This window comes from Panthera tigris, chromosome E3 (assembly GCF_018350195.1).
Source record: "Panthera tigris isolate Pti1 chromosome E3, P.tigris_Pti1_mat1.1, whole genome shotgun sequence".
NCBI classification, from domain to species: domain Eukaryota; kingdom Metazoa; phylum Chordata; class Mammalia; order Carnivora; family Felidae; genus Panthera; species Panthera tigris.
Genome location: NC_056675.1, coordinates 361,910 through 378,628, shown reverse-complemented (window position 1 = coordinate 378,628; position 16,719 = coordinate 361,910). Strand labels below are relative to the sequence as shown.

Sequence of the window (16,719 nt, the reverse complement as noted above, 5' to 3'; positions counted from 1 at the left end):
GAATGTTGAATCTGTCAGAATTCGCGTATAAGTCATATTTTAAACTCAAATAATTTCAGGAACCTCACTCTACGGATCCAAGTTTCCTTAAAATCAGGTGCCAACCTGAAAGGGCAGAATCTGCCTTCAAGGCTTGCTCCTGCTCAGCTGGTGGTGGTGGGTGTGTGCCACGTTCCTGACCTTGTGAGAAGTTCTGCACGCACACGGCAGCTCGCACTGTTTTCTGAGTGGCTTTGCTGGAGCCCCCTGGAGCCAGGACGGGGGGGGGGGGTTGGTTTTTTTGCTCCCAGCTTCCAGTGGGTGATGCATGGACCCTGGAACCCCACACTTTAGCCAAAGAAAGAACATAGCTAATTCCATAAATCCTGCCCCCAAAGGGGGAGGGTGTGCCTCACGCTCGCTCCTGCCCACAGAGAGCCCCTCTGTGATGGCTCAGGAAATGCCTTGTGTCGCTTCCCACTGGCTGCCTAGGGTCACCGCTGTCCTCCAACCATTGCAGCCGGGGGATTGCATTTCTTGCCCTGGAAATGCCAGCCCTGGTGCCTGGAAGCAAGGTCAGATCTGCTCAAGTCACAGGACGGAGGCTCACAAGGGAACCACTCCCTACGGAGGAGCCACAGGTCCAGTAGAACGAAGGAAGGCCTGCCTCTGACCGTGAGGCTGCCAGCAGGCTGCAGGCATATTGCAGAGTGTGCTGTGGTGGAGAACAGACTGTCCTACGTTTTGCTCATTGCAAGGACGCATGCAGTAGCTCACTAGAAACAGGGATAGCTAGCCACGAGTAGGAATGTAGACAGGGTGAGCCCCTCTGCTCCTGACAAGCCAGCTTTGAGCAACTGTGCATAGATGGAAAAGTTTTTGCAATTAAGGTAAAAGTTTTGACACAGTGTATTTTGTTATCTACGCTGAGTGCCTTAAGCTAACAAACATCTGACGTCTTGCAGGGTTTCTGAGAGTCAAATCTGCTGTGGCTTAGCTGACTGGTTTCACTCGGGGTCTCTCATGAGGCTGCAGTTAAGGTGTCACCCAGGGTTGTGTCATCTGCAGGCTCTTAGGGGCTCCCGTTCCAAGAAGCCTCCCCCATGCCTGCTGTCTGGTGCCAGCTGCTGGCAGGGGTGGGGGTGGGGCGCTCAGGTCCTCACCACGCAGGCCTCTCCATCAAGCCACTCCCAACAAGGCGGGTAACTTCCCCTGCACAGGAGATCTGAGAGAAGGAGAGGCAGAAGCCTAGTGTCTTCTGTACCCTAGATTTGGAAGTGACCTGTATTCTACTGGCCTCTCAGACCAACCTGGGTGCCACCTTGCGGGGGCCCACAGGGGCATGAACAGCAGGAGGCGTGGACCACACGGCGCCCACACGGAGGCTGCTACTACCATGAGAAGTGGGAACCCTTGACTCCAGCAGTGGGGATGGCGTGGAGTAGATTATCAACAAGTGCTGAGGACCCAGCCGGCGGGTGCCAGGGCTCAGTGTGGGAGAGGGAGGTGCCTTGGAGGAATGTTACAAGTTCAGTGCACAAGACAAGCGGGGGGCTGGGGGGGGGGGGTTGGTGGGGACTGAACCACGCGACGTTGCTCATCTGAAATGTTTAGTGAGGACTTACTATGTGCTGGGAGCCAGGCGGAGCAGAAAGCAATCCCAGCCTAGTGGGGGAGTAGATGGTCTCCATTCCCAGCCCAGTGGGGGAGCAGGGAGTCTCAAAAAGAGGGAGGAGTCCTGTGACAGGACATACTGAGGCACTCGGGAGAAGGACCAGGGCACTCCCCTCCACCGATGGAATGTTTGAACAGCATCAAAATTGGCAAAGATGAAGTCAAGCTTTCACTTTTTGCAGATGACATGATATTATACATGGAAAACCTGATAGACCCCACCAAAAGTCTGCTAGAAGTGATGCATGAATTCAGCAAAGTTGCAGGATACAAAATCAATGTACAGAAATCAGTTGCATTCTTAGACACTAACAATGAAGCAACAGAAAGACAAATAAAGAAACTGATCCCATTCACAATTGCACCAAGAAGCATAAAATACCTAGGAATAAACCTTACCAAAGATGTAAAAGATCTGTATGCTGAAAACTATAGAAAGCTTATGAAGGTAATTGAAGAAGATATAAAGAAATGGAAAGACATTCCCTGCTCATGGATTGGAAGAATAAATATTGTCAAAATGTCAATGCTACCCAAAGCTATCTACACATTCAGTGCAATCCCAATCAAAATTGCACCAGCATTCTTCTCGAAACTAGAACAAGCAATCCTAAAATTCATATGGAACCACAAAAGGCCCCGAATAGCCAAAGTCATTTTGAAGAAGAAGACCAAAGCAGGAGGCATCACAATCCCAGACTTTAGCCTCTACTACAAAGCTGTCATCATCAAGACAGCATGGTATTGGCATAAAAACAGACACATAGACCAATGGAATAGAATAGAAACCCCAGAACTAGACCCACAAACGTATGGCCAACTCATCTTTGACAAAGCAGGAAAGAACATCCAATGGAAAAAAGACAGTCTCTTTAACAAATGGTGCTGGGAGAACTGGACAGCAACATGCAGAAGGTTGAAACTAGACCACTTTCTCACACCATTCACAAAAATAAACTCAAAATGGATAAAGGACCTGAATGTGAGACAGGAAACCATCCAAACCCTAGAGGAAAAAGCAGGAAAAGACCCCTCTGACCTCAGCCGTAGCAATCTCTTACTCGACACATCCCCAAAGGCAAGGGAATTAAAAGCAAAAATGAATTACTGGGACCTTATGAAGATAAAAAGCTTCTGCACAGCAAAGAAAACAACCAACAAAACTAAAAGGCAACCAACGGAATGGGAAAAGATATTTTCAAATGACATATCTGACAAAGGGCTAGTATCCAAAATCTATAAAGAGCTCACCAAACTCCACACCTGAAAAACAAATAACCCAGTGAAGAAATGGGCAGAAAACATGAATAGACACTTCTCTAAAGAAGACATCCGGATGGCCAACAGGCACATGAAAAGATGCTCAACGTCGCTCCTCATCAGGGAAATACAAATCAAAACCACACTCAGATATCACCTCACGCCAGTCAGAGTGGCCAAAATGAACAAATCAAGAGACTATAGATGCTGGAGAGGATGTGGAGAAACAGGAACTCTCTTGCACTGTTGGTGGGAATGCAAATTGGTGCAGCCGCTCTGGAAAACAGTGTGGAGGTTCCTCAGAAAATTAAAAATAGACCTACCCTATGACCCAGCAATAGCACTGCTAGGAATTTACCCAAGGGATCCAGGAGTACTGATGCACAGGGGCACTTGTATCCCAGTGTTTATAGCAGCACTCTCAACAATGGCCAAATTCTGGAAAGAGCCTAAATGTCCATCAACTGATGAATGGATAAAGAAATTGTGGTTTATATACACAATGGAGTACTACGTGGCAATGAGAAAGAATGAAATCTGGCCTTTTGTAGCAACGTGGATGGAACTGGAGAGTGTGATGCTAAGTGAAATAAGCCATACAGAGAAAGACAGATACCATATGGTTTCACTCTTAGGTGGATCCTGAGAAACTTAACAGAAACCCATGGGGGAGAGGAAGAAAAAAAAAAAAAGGAGGTTAGAGTGGGAGAGAGCCAAAGCATAAGAGACTCTTAAAAACTGAGAACAAACTGAGGGTTGATGGGGGGTGGGAGGGAGGGGAGGGTGGGGGATGGGTATTGAGGAGGGCACCTTTTGGGGTGAGCACTGGGTGTTGTATGGAAACCAATTTGACAATAAATTTCATATATTGAGAAAAAAAAGAATAGGAATGGACGAAAATATGGTTGGTGTGGGGCAGAGAGCGCTAGGATGGGAGGCTGTGCAAAAGCCCTGTGGCACCATGGAGGTGGTGCATCCATAGCATCCATTGCCCTCCCCATGAGCCCCAGACTTCTTCTGTGTTGAAGAGAGTGTCTGTATGTGTTTACCGGTGCACAGAACTTCCACTCAACTCTCGGTGAGGATAATTCATCCATTCGGGGGTAGTTTTTGAGTGGCAGGCACCGTACCGATCCTCCTGGGACAATGAAGAGGCCCCTTGCCTAGGGCCACCGAGTCCTGGTCGCTGTAGGACAGGCGGGCCTGGTTGGTGCTCAGGTGGCTGGCTGAGGACCCACCTGCCAGGCAGATGAGCGTCCCCACGGCCCCTCCACTCTGAGGTCCTGGATTGGGGTCACTGCCTTTTAGAGCGGGTCTTGCCGTTCGCGGGCTCTCCTCCAGGTGGTGCAAGTGGACCGGGCATGGGGAGTGTCCTTGGTGCAGGCCTCCCCAGGCCTTTCCTGGGGCCTTTCCCGAACGATGGTGACCGCGGGACATATCTGGCCACGGCGGCCAGTGGTGGGGAGTTGTCTCCTACTGCAGGCTAGCCTGGTCCGGGCCCCGCACCTGCTGTACCCCATCCGGTCTGACCTGCGGTTGGCCTCTTTAAAGGTTTCAGCCCACTGTTCCCGTTCAGACCGCCAGGCCAGGAGCTGTCCTCACCCCACTGAGACGGGGTGGACACCGTACCCAGTTCCCAGGCGAGCAGCTGCCAGCGGGCTCTGAGCCCCCTCCTTCCCAGGGCCAGCTGCAAGCAGAGTGGGGAGAGCCCTCTGCGCACTGGGGCCCTCCTCGCGACGCGGGGACTCTGGGGTCAGAGGCGTGTCTTCCTTCACCGCCCACCACAGCCCACACCCAGGCGGAGGCTGCTCGAGGCCTCCTCTGCTCGCCTCTTCTGTTAAGGTCCCTCTGGGAGGGGTGTCCCTCAGGGACACGTGCAGGAGTTTCCCTGGGAGACTGGCCAGGCTGTGGGAGGGACGTGTGAGGGCAGGTGGGAGCCCCTGGGGCGAGGCACTGTGGCCGGGCCACCTGGGAGCTGGGTACCGTGTTCACCCTGTCCCAGTGGGGTGAGGACAGCTCCTCTGCCTGGGGGCTTGGCCTTTGGGGCTCTGGCCCCAGGGGTCTGTGCATTCAGCTTACTCCCAGGTGACCGGGTGCCAGGTACACTGTGGGGGCCACCGGGGGGGGGGAGGAGTCCTGCAGCCCGAGAGGCTCCTTTGTCACCCTTCTGTGGGCCATGGGGGTGTCCTTTGCTGTTCGTGCATCTCAGGCTTCTGGATGGGGGGGCCTGGGAACAAGAGGGGGTCCACCCACATGCACTACTAAGCCCCACTGCAGCCATGTTGTCCCCTCGTGAGGGTCCCTCTTTACATATTGGTTTCCTTGTTTATTTACTTACTTTAATTCGGGTAGTGGTCCAAGCCAAGAGCCTGCGGCCTCTGTCTGGGTGTCCCCCCACCCCCCGCCTCCCGCCTGCCCCTCACTTCTCCAGAATGAGTCCCCCGGCCCACTGAGGGGGCACCGGTTTTGACCCCCCACCCCCCCACCCCTTTTTTTGTTTTTGTTTCCGTTTACATCATGTTTGAGCTCTCGCCCGCACTTTCTCCTGGGCCCCTCTTGAAAATTCTGTCCAGTCTGTGGACCCGGCAGGCTGGGTGACACCCCCAGGAGACCCGACTTGCACCAAGAGGAGTTTTGTGGAAAGCCCTTTCTCTTTATCTTGTTCAGGACCGGCTCCCTCTCTCCACCCCACGAGGTCTCATAGGAGTCCCGGGGCAGGCCGGTCTGGGTGTCGGGTCTGTGTTCTCTCTCAGCAGCTGACGGTGTGTAGGGGCAAGGTGTGGTCTGAGCTTGTCTGGCCGATCCAGGCCCCGAACATCTCTCGCTCACCGTGTCGGATTCAGGAAAGTCATTTCTCCGGTCGGGGACTCAGTTGTGACAGCTGTAAAATGGCATAGTTGGGCGGGGGGTCCTCTCGGGCGGTGCTGGCCCTACGGCCTCCAGGCCCGCAGCCCAGCCTCTGACCCCACCTCCTCCCCCTGTATCTTCACCCGCATTCCGGACGTGGGCGCACCTTACGAAGCCTTACGTAACCCCACGATCAGGCCCTCCTGCTCCCACCACCGCGTCCCTGGGGAATCCCACCCGTTTCCCTGGATGTGCTCGCTTCCATTTTTGTGTTACCTCCACGCTTGACAGGCGTATGTTAAACTTTATATTTTAAGTTTCACCTAACACCTGTCGACTTTGCGTCTTGCAGAGAGGGCTTAGCTCTCAGACCACGTCCTCCCCGGCCCCGGCCCGCCTCGGTTAGACCACCTGTGCTTTCTTTGGAACAATAAGGTTGGGCGTGTCTGTAAAAACCACACAGAGCTGAGTCGTGAGTTCCCGTAATTGTACATCCTCTCCCGAGGAGCTGATCCTCTGGACAGAACGGCCTTTCCTGTCTGCCTGGTTCCCGGAAGGTGCTCGTCACCGGCTGGGCTGTGCTGTTGTCTCTTCTGCAGAAAGAGCTGGTTCCTCGTTGTTCCACGTCTTCCTGGACACGGCCCTCCCGCCCCCGTCCTGCCCACTGAACCAGGCTGGCATCCCTCCCTGTTCCTGCTTTCCCCTCCTGTCTTGATTTTCTTCCTGGTCTGCTGGTGCATCCTCTGGCACGTCCTCCTGGGCACAGGCTGTTCAGGGCCCGTGTCCTCACCCGGGCCCGGTGGGCTCCTCGGTGGGCAGGTCGGCCTGCTGGGCCGTTGAGGGAATGTGGCTTCTGGCGTCGTGCCCGTCGTATCCCAGTGGCTGAGCCTTGGGAAAATGCTTCCCTGTGTCGCGGGGACGAGGAGCCTCCTTTCTGCCTGAGACGCCCTCTTCCCAAGTGGCCTTGGCCTTCGGACTTGTGCGTCGGCTTCGCACTGGCCGATTTTAACAAGGACCCTTCTAAGTCAGTTTAGTGAGAGCCTCGCCCTGGATGTCGGATCGGGTCCCCATCCCCCAGGGGGTGTCTGGTCCCCCTGGCCCGCTTCAGCAAGAATCCTGACCCCATGCCTCCTTAGTAATTTCCAGCCCACTGACCCCCTGCTCTGTGGCTGCGAATCCCCGCTTTGTCACACCGTGTCCTGAGCTGAGCCTGGGTGAACAGGGACGTCCCTGTGCCCACAGTCTGCTCTCACTGCCAGCCTGCGCTGGGCTTTCTCTGAGGCACCTGCGCGTTCTGGTTCCAGTGATGCTGCCTGGCTTTTGAAGGGCGGCAGATTATGTCACCCCGAGATGGGCCTCTTGGGCGTGAGGATTATTTCGAGCTGGTTGTTTTGAGAGTCAGCAGACACAGGAGATACTCTGAAGTGGAGTGGAACCTACCCGTTTGCCGGGGAGAAGGGGAGAAGCGTTCGCGCTGAGAAGGGGAACCCCCACGTGCAAGGGTGTGCCCCGTCCTGGACCAAGAGGAGTCCGGGCCACAGAGACGGGCCCAGACCTGAATCTGTGTGACAACCACACGCTCACTCTTTCCGGTCACCTTTTTCCTTCTGTCTTTGCTCAGGAAACTCCAAAAGACCTGGGGGTTCTGTGTTGGGACCCAAGAAAAAAGACCAAAAGTGTATTTCCTGTTATGCCACAGGCGCCCCAGGAGCCCCACATGCCAGGCAGCTTACGCACAGGCTCTTAGAGCAGGTGCGGCTCCTGGTGGGTCCCCTGCTGGCCTGCAGGTGGCTGTCTCCTGCCTGTCCCCACGTGGCCCGTCCTCTGCATGTGTGGGGAGGAAGACTCCCCTCCTCTTACGAGGAGGCCAGTCCTAGCGGATTGGGGCCCCAGCTCTTGACCTCACTCAACCTTACTGCCCCCTTAAATGTCCATCTCCAAATGCACTTACACTGGGGGTCAGGCCTCCACCCAGGAACTTGGGAGCAGGGTCTCTCCTACCTCTGTCCCTTCCCCATCCGTCCCTGTCTGGAGTGGCCTAGTTTGTGCCGTACGCATGGGTTGGTCACCTCTGGTGATGTCCGCTGGGTCAACAGCGGGTCCTGCAGAAGCTGCCCGGCCAACCGTACTGGACCAACGGTGGTTAGACGGGGGAAGGGGGGGGGCTGGAGCCGTGTGCAGCATTGACTGACCCTGAGTCAGAGGCCGCGACACCAGCACTTCGTTCCCTCGGGGAGGCCTGGGGTGGGGTGGATGCACCGTCCGGGCCACAGAGCTGTCTGCTCCCTCTCGTGGAACCACAGCAGGCCCTCCTGGGCACTCTACTCCTCCCCACGTGGCAGAGACAGGGACCAAAGCGGGAGACCAGAGAAGGGTGGCGGGCAGGGCCAGAGGTACGCCGGTGCCGGCCATCGGGCGAGCGCCGGGCTGGAAGCCTGTGCTAGGCAGGGAGTGGGAGCCACGTCCCCCGTTTACTTCCTTGCAGCCTAAGGCTCTTTTGTAGCTGGGCTGTGGGCAGGCCTCCCGCACCTGAGCGCGGCCCAGGTGGGGCTCAGGGATGTGGAGGAGCCCTCCTGCCCCTCAGTGAACAGCTGGCCGTTCTGGGAACCTGAACTGACTTTGGGGCCCAGTGTCAGACCCTCACGGAGCCTCAGTTTCCCCATCTGTGAAACGAGGAAAAGAAAATCGACCTTGCCATGTTGCTTTAGAGACCAGTAACAGTTCATTTCGGCTGCTTTGCAAGGTGCCGAGCACACGGAAAGTGATGGTCCTGGGGCAGCAGTGGGGCTGGGAGCATAAGAGGGGGTGCCCAGGAGGCACTGGGGGCTCTGATTTCCAGCGCCCTCTGCTCCCAGGCGTTCTCATGCTGCAGGGTTTACGTGAGCCCTCGGTAGCGTGCTCTCCTTGGAAGCCTCGGGGCTGGCCTGTCACAGTGCCCTCTGCCCTCACGGTGCTGCACACGGAGAAGGTCTGGGGAGCCTCCAGGCCCCGCGGCCAGCAGGGAGGGGCAGACGTGGTGTGCCCACAGGTGCCAGTGCCATGTAGATGTGATGCCACCCTCTGGGACCAGCCCGTGTCTTCGGGGACCCCCTCCCAGCTTTGTCAGTGCCTGCCACAGCAGGAGTGGGATGGGCGGTTGCCCCCAGGCCCACGCCTCCTGCTTGCCTACGGGCCTCTCTTCCCAGCCACGGCGCCAGGCCACCCTGGGCGCTCCCAGCTCCAGGACTGACTTCTGTGGACGGTGGGCGGGCAGGCAGCCGAGCTCAGGGTGTGAGGGACCCGGACCCCAATACACATTTGCTGTATTTTTATTGCACTTTTACCACATTGCAATCTATTCCACAAAAATGCTGCAAAATTAAGCCTGTTGCTGAGCCCCGCGGAGGGGCCCGTGTGACGTATTTACATCAACCATCAGAGCAAAGTCAGAACAGCAGCAGCACCCTCAGCGGCCGGGGAACGTCCCCGGTGCTGCCGAGCGGCTCTGAGAAATGGAAGACGTGGTCATTTACGTCACTCTGGAGCCAGGAGTCTGTCGACCAGCCCGTGGTTCCATCAGGAGCCTCCCGGGCACCGAGATGGGACGGTCGGCTGTCCGGCTGCAGGGCCCCCAGGAAGGAGGGGAGAAGGGAGTTTGTTTCAAGTTAGGTCCAGATGTGAGCAAACTTGGTGGGAGAGTCCAGCCCCGTGGGCTCTGCCCCCTCGTGTGCATTTGGTAGCTGGGCTGGCATCCGTGTGTGTGGGCGTCGCTCTCTGTCTATGCACATACACGCCACGTATAAATACAAAATAGTACGTAAACGCTTCCTTTCCATACAAAAAAGGTGGGTCGCCCCCGCCGCCAGGCCGCCTCCGTCCGTGAGCACAGAGCGCCCGCTCCCCAACCTCCTCCGGTCTCGAGGACGAATACGACGTGTCCTGTCGGACCCACCGCCGAAGGTTCCCGGACTCTGGGAGTGGCCTGTCTGTTCCCAAAGTCACTGAACGCAGGGTGTGGACGCACGTGTCCCTCCTCCGTGGCAGGCCGGCGGCTCTCGGTCACTACCTGCCGGGGGGGACTCTGTGCTCAGGGCCCAGGTCGTCCTCCACCACGCTGTGCGGCCCGTCCTTCTCCACACAGTCCCTGACGGCCTGCAGCACAATGCGGAGCCTCCGGTCCAGGGCCTCCAGGTGAGGCTGGTACAGGACGGGGGCCACGCGGTCCTTGCTCAGGGACTCTGCCATCAGCAGGCTCAGCTTGTACTCCTCCTTGGCCAGAAGCTGCAGCCGCAGGTAGGTGGACTTCCTGACCCTGCAGGGGAGAGGGAGGTCAGGCGCCAGCTCGCAGGAGGCGGTGCCCGGCCTCTAAGGACCGGGCGCGGGGCGCTGGGGCAGGACGAGGGACCGCGTCGGCCCCGAGCGGGGAGGCCACGGGTTGGTCCTCGGCCTGCCTAGGCCCCTGCGTGCCAGAGGCACCACGGTGAGGGTCCCGCCTGGCAGAGCAGGGGGCCACGTGAGGCCTGGCAGTACACGGGCAGACGCAGGGCGGGGAGGGACGGCCTGACCCCCCGGGAGACGGCGCTCGGCTCCGCGGTACACGCCTGCTGGGGCCGGGCAGACCCAGTGCGCCTCGCAGACTGCTGTCCTGGCCCTGACAGGAGGATCCGGTGGGGAGCCCCGAAGAGGGTGGCAGAGAGTGCTGGGGACGGGATCCCTGTCCGGGCTCCAGTGTCTTCAGCCGTAAGATGGGCCGTTATGGGGTCTGTGGGCTGTGTGCTGGGAAGGGCCTTGGGGCTCTGGCCCGCATGCTGCAGGGACTGGGGGTTTCTGCTTAGCCTGGGGACGGGCCGGGGCTCCCTAGGGGGCAGGCAGCGGAGGCCTTACCTGCAGCATTGCTGTAAAGGCACCAGAATGGACAGCTCATCGTGGGAATATTTTCCAAACCTGCCCAAAGGAGAGGAGAATTGTCCAGGGTTTCGCCTGCGTGCCGAGGGTACCACAGAGCAGCCCCGGGGACACCCAGGGCCCTGGAATGAGCACCTCACGTGTGCCCTGCTGGGATGCCAGGGCCATGTGGCCCGGCCCCTGCTGTCCCCGGCACTGGACGCAGGGCCTGGGATGAGGGAGGTCCTGGAAGGTAGCCTAGCGTGCTGGCCGCTGCGTGGGGCAGGAGCTCTTACACGCAGGGTCCTAGGCAGGCGGGGTGGAGAAGGCAGTCGGTGGTCAGCTCAGCCCAGTGCCGTCTTTTGTGCTGGGAACTCGTGGCCCCCACATGCCAACTGTCTGGGTGCCCGGTGCCCACTTCTCCGAGGCATCTGAGAATAGCTTTCATGGCAGCTTTAACCATTTGGGGAGAGCAGGTCCTGTGTCCCTGCCTGCTAATCAGGCAGATGGCCCTCCTTGGTGGCTCCGGCCAGCAGTGGCCACAGGCCCCCACAACGGGGGCAGGGAGGACCGTTTGTCCCTGCCAGCCAGTCCCAGACATCCACATGAGGCATAAAGGGCTCCTCACGGCCCTGTCCTTCCTGGCAAGCACCCTCTCTGGGCCTCAGTTTCCCCAGGGCAACATGGGGACATAGCAGGACCCAGTGCACAGGGTGACTGCCCCTGAGGGTCAGAAGGAGCAACACGACAGGCACTTACTGCCGACGGGAGCCAGAGGCCAGGGGCCCCCACCCTGCATCACACACAGAATGTCCTTGGGGAATGGCCCTCCCCGCCGCCACAGTCTGCGCCCCCCGGGTCTGTAGGAGCAAGAACACAGCTCACCCTCTTCCGTTGTCCAAGTGGATGATAAACGTCTCATTCCCAAACTTCTCAAAAGTCTCATAGTGATGACGGTCCATGTTCCCTGTGGACAGAAGCAAGCTGAAAACCCAGGGCTGTCCCCCCCCGCCCCTGTGTGACACCAGAGCCGAAACAACGGAGCAAAGCGTGCGCCGTGGCCACAGCCGGTCACGTGCAGGGTGGGAGCCCCGGGTGCAGGCCGGGGCCGCCGACATACCCATGAGGAAGTCAAAAATGGTCATGTCCATGACGTCCAGCACACGGTGACTGCTGTCATAGGGGGGCGTCTGCTTTACCTCCTCGCAGTAGTCGGGGTCCACTTCCCACCTGCAGGGGAGCCACTGTGAGAAGGCTGAGTTCCTCCTCTGTGTGGACAGGGAGGCCCAAAGCAGCTCAGCACGGCGGGATTACCGCAGCAACGACGGGGGGTGCAGAGAGGCATCACCACAGAACAGCGCCTCTGGCCAAGGCTGTATTAACGGGAGTACGGGGCTGGGAGGTGAGCAAGCCATGTCTGGAGGCCGTCATCAGCCCCAGATGCCAGGTTTCGGGGGGGGGGGGTCGCTGTTAGGAAACAGAGCCTGGACACCACGCCCACAGAGACACCTCCACGGCCACCTCTCTCGTCTGAGGGACAGGAAGGGCAAGGAGTGCAAGCCGAGTTTGGACACTGAGAGCCTGTGCTTCTGGGCTGGCCAGCACCACCGCGGGGGGCACCTCTGATTCTCAGGGTGAGGAAGCCCCGTCCCGCCATGTATTCGCAAAGCGGAGGTCTCGTCCGCGTCGGGAGGGGGGAGGTGGGCGGAGCTGGGCGCGCCTCCCTTCCCCGACACCCCTTCACACCCCGTGGCCCTCGACAGGCCCGAGGCCCCTCCGAGCAAAGCGCTGTCAGAATGAGGAGGTGGGCCCGGCCTGGGCTCGGCCTGCCCAGCACTCACTCTGCCTTCTTGCGCTTGTGGTAGGAGCGCCGCCAGGGGTTCCGCCACGTCTTCCTCTTGGCCAGGGACAGGTCTGGCAGGAAGGCCGCCAGTGAGCCCTCGATCTGGTCGGGCTTCCCACACAGCGCGTGCTCCGTAGAGCAGTAGTAGGAACACTCGCCGTAGAAGCAGACGTTGTTGGCTGGCGGCAGACAGACACAGGGGTGAGTAGGGAGCAGCGTGTCCCACGCCCGCCCTCCCGCACGCTCGCCCTCCCGCATGCCCGCCCGGGCCTCCCGCGTCCACACCGTCTGTCGGACTTGCGCAGCCCAGATCTCCCATTGCTGCAACCCCGTGGTACGGGACACGGAGGCCCACGGAGGGGGGCTGAGCGGCCCGAGGCCACACAGCTGTGGGAGACGGGACGGCCTCGACGGAAACTCTAGAGTCAACGCTCAGAGGCTTAAAGGCATAAAGGAAGCGTGGACAGTCCACGGCGGGAGGGGATGTCTGCGAATCGCACATCCGAGAAGGGTCTGCGTGTGGCACATGTGAGGAGCGCCTCAGGCGTAAAAAGCTGAATAATCCAACTGACACACGGGAAGGGAGTTCAACAGATACTGCAAAGACGCGAGGGGCCAACAGGGACGTGGGAAGATGCTCCACACCATCGGTCGTCAGGGGAATGCGGTGGAGTCCACAGAGACGCCCCTTCTTACCCACCAGGCTGGGTTTGCTCAAGAGAACAGGCGTTTACAGGTGTTGCGGAGGTTGGGGAGAGACCGGGGCCCCGGACGGAGCTGGTGGGGCACAAACTGGGGAGGCCGCCGCGGAAACCAGTTTGGGGGCTTCTTAAAAACTTAGGCACAGAATGGCCACACCACACAGCAGTTCTGCACCCAAGAGACGTGGGCACGTGTCCACAGCGTGCTGCACGCGGGGGCCACAGCAGCCCCGGTCACAGAGGCCGAAGAGTGGAGGCAGTCTGCACGTCCATCCGGCGGTGAGCGGGCAAACAGAGCGTGGTCCACGCACCGCACGGAACGCTACGTACCCTTAGAAGGGGTGAAGCCCCAACACGCACTTCGCTGCAGACGAACCACGGAAACGCGTGTGCCGTGAGAGAAGCCAGACACGGAACACCACGTGTTGTCAGATGCTGTTGACGTGAAGCGTATCCCACAGAAATATTGGTGACTCGGGGGCTGGGGGAGGCGGGAGCTGGGGGTGACTAACAGGGACGGGCTCCTTTTTGGGGTGAGGATAGCGTGCGGAGATCAGCGGGGCTGTGGCACGACGTGACGAATGTACCAAAAGCCACTGAATGGCACACTTCAAAATGATGAGTTTCATAAAAAAATAGGGTGGGGCAAATTTAACTCGATCTAACCCATATGTATAGGCAGTTACTTAAAGAATAAAACGCCCTGGTCATTTTGTTGCCCAGAAAAGTTAATGAATTTCATGGCGCCCGAATCATGTCTCGATGAAACAAGTCATTCAGAAAGCGGGCACCTCTTGCTGACCAGGCGGCACGCTGATTTGTTGCCAGAGGCCCCCGCCAGTCAGGGGCGCGATGGCGCTCATGTGTGTATTTACCGGTAGAATCTTGTGTTCAGTAACTTGTTTGTTTGGTGGAGAGACCCTCAAGAGCCCAGGGAGTGCAGCAGCCGGAAGCCCCCTCCCAGCTGTGCAAACGGCCAGTTCCCCAGACGAGGGGTCTCCTTTCGTGCGGTTGCACGCCCTGCCCGCATGGCAGTCACGAGGCTCCCGAGTCTTCTGGCCATGCTCTCGCTCCCCATGGACTCCTGACGTGAGCCTGGCAGGCCCTTCTAGCCGCAGTCTCCGTGTCTGGTGGGCAGTCTCCATGGGCAGCCGTCCAGAGGAGATGGGGGGCCGGTGCAGGGGCTCCCGCCGCGCCCCGCCGGCACACGGGAGTCTCCGCCTGGATCGCCTGCCTCTCTCTTCCTGCCCCTGACCTCATGATCCCCGAGCCGGTGCTGGGGAATTGCTGTGAGGACAGTCTGGGAAAGGTCAGTCTGTGGTCTCGCCTGCGTGTTGACGCAGTTCATCAGCGACCCCCCGACACACGGTGCAGCCATAACCGAGGAGGCCGCCCCACTTTCAGGGGGACAATCTATCTGATCCTGTTGGCCGGAGCCCTGGGATTTGCTAAGCTAAGAGCCTAAGCTGGCTTTGCTCAGAGAGAAAGGCATTTCTTGAGTGCACAGCACTGTCCTCGTCAGACATCCAAATCTGGTTTCTGAAGGAGCAGCCAGGGTGGGGCCCGGAACACTGCCCAGAGGTGCAAAATCGGTGTGGTGTTTCACCTCCTTGTGCCTCAGTTTCCCCACCTGAATGAGGGCCCCGGTAGTGCCTGCTCATGGGCTTGGGAGTATTAAACAGGAAATGCGGGTAAGATCAGATGTCTGACGCTGAGTCAGAGGGCAGTGCAGGTGAGCGGTCGCTAGGTCACCCCCGCACTCGGACGGGGGAGGGGGAGGGGGAGGAGGGGACATGAACCCTTTCTCGTCTCAGCGATGATGTCTCAGTAGACGGCGGGGAGAAGGTGGGGGCCAGAGTCAGCCCAGGAGAACCTGCTTCCCTGCCACTCTGGGGCCACCGCCTCCAACTCCGGGGACGTCGGGGGGGGGGGGGCAGGACGGGCGACCCCGAGCGAGAACCTGGTCTCTGTGGAGCTGGAAAGCATGTGGCTCGAGGGCTGAGCATGGGGACCGGGAGTGTTCCAGGCCTTTGCACGGCAGGGAGGAGGGTCCAGAAGAACAGGACGCTTACCGTCCTAACCCCACCTGGATGGATCTGGTGTGGGTGGCTCTCAGGTGGGGCTGGAATGCTGGGGAGCCACCATCGCTCAGGAGTGGCCTGAAGGTGTCCGGCCACAGCTCTGGGGACCCTTCTTACCCTCGTGCACATTTAAACTGGACGCTGTGTCCACCACGTGTGGGTAGAGGCCTTGTGCCTACCCAGCCAGACCCAGGCCTGCGTAGCAGGAAAAAGAGTCACTTGAAAGATGTGGGGCTGAGTGGCTGGGAGGGAACAGGAGGGGCTCCCAGAGCTGCTCACAGTCTGTGTCTTGTCCTAGAGGTGTTTACGTAGGTGGGTTCCCCTTGTAGAAACCCACGGATGTGTGTACCTTCTAGGATGTATGAGATGTGTCCATGGAGATTTACTGCAAAGTACAAAGACTTTTGTGGGGCTCAGCACAACTGGGTTCCGACCCAGCCTGCCTTTGTGGGGCTCGGCACAACTGGGTTCCGACCCAGCCTGCCTTTGTGGGGCTCGGCACAACTGGGTTCCGACCCAGCCTGACTTTGTGGGGCTCGGCACAACTGGGTTCCGACCCAGCCCGTCTCTGCACTGTTGCTTGGCGGGGGCGCTTAGCTGCTCTCCTGAAAGAAGACGTATCTGCTTAGACTAGGAACCGATTCTGCCTTTTGTTTATAGGAAGGGATCCACACCCTTCTTCACCCACCACATGTGGGACTTCCGTGCTGGGATTCTGGACACTGGTGGCTCCGTGGCCCCTTTGAGAGCCCCCGGCAAAGCTGCCATGCGCCCCGGTGAGACCTCGAGACCCAGAAGCGGGGTTCCTGCAGGGAGGCCGCTGTGCACCAAGAAAGCAAAGTGTAGAAAGTTCTTGACTCATTTTCCTTTCTTGACATTTCCTCCACTTCATTTGGGGCGGGTTACTGAGTCTCCTCTCGGCGGTGCCCATCACCAGATGACCAGGTAAACGACATGGGACGCACCCACCCAGGGCCCCGGGACCCTGACATAAAGAGCAACACGCAGACACCACACAGCGATGTGGAGGGACCTCAGAAGAGTGCTGTCGAGCGACAGAAGACAGATCGCCGGTCACCCCCACTGTGCAAAACCGTAGAAGCAAAGAAACCCTCAGATACGGAAAGCAGATAGCGCTGTTGGGGGTACAGGGCAGGATGGGACCGGGGCAGACGGGCCAGTTCGTTGCTTCTCTGCTCGTGTCAAAACTCCTCGAACTTCGCACGTTGATACTGTCTACACCATGCCAATCGTACCTCAACAAAATGCTTAAAATGGGGAGGGGGGGCGAGGAAACAACCCGCCCCCACAGGCTGGCCTAAGAATTAAAGGTGGAATCCCACAGCAGGTGCGTACCAGTGCCTGGCATACCGCAGGTGCCCAGTCATGTCCGTGTCCCCTTGGCCAAGGTGGAGGACACGGTGCCCGCGGTGCAGGCCTTGCGGGCAGCAGCAGCCCTGTCTGAGGGGGC

General features: G+C 58.7%; 1 protein-coding gene across 1 annotated transcript in view; it reads right to left on the bottom strand.

Annotated features, from left to right (window-relative positions):
• Positions 1 to 9,052: 9,052 nt before the first annotated feature.
• Positions 9,053 to 16,719, bottom strand: part of FAM20C (FAM20C golgi associated secretory pathway kinase) — a 47,221-nt gene continuing 39,554 nt past the window's right edge. Inside the window, exons 6-10 of the mRNA XM_042971384.1 lie at positions 12,465 to 12,645; positions 11,744 to 11,853; positions 11,509 to 11,590; positions 10,624 to 10,683; positions 9,053 to 10,051 (exon numbers count right to left, since the gene is read on the bottom strand). Coding sequence (XP_042827318.1) covers positions 9,802 to 10,051; positions 10,624 to 10,683; positions 11,509 to 11,590; positions 11,744 to 11,853; positions 12,465 to 12,645 — 683 coding nt within the window. The 3' untranslated portion in view covers positions 9,053 to 9,801. The remainder of the gene's footprint in view (positions 10,052 to 10,623; positions 10,684 to 11,508; positions 11,591 to 11,743; positions 11,854 to 12,464; positions 12,646 to 16,719) is intronic.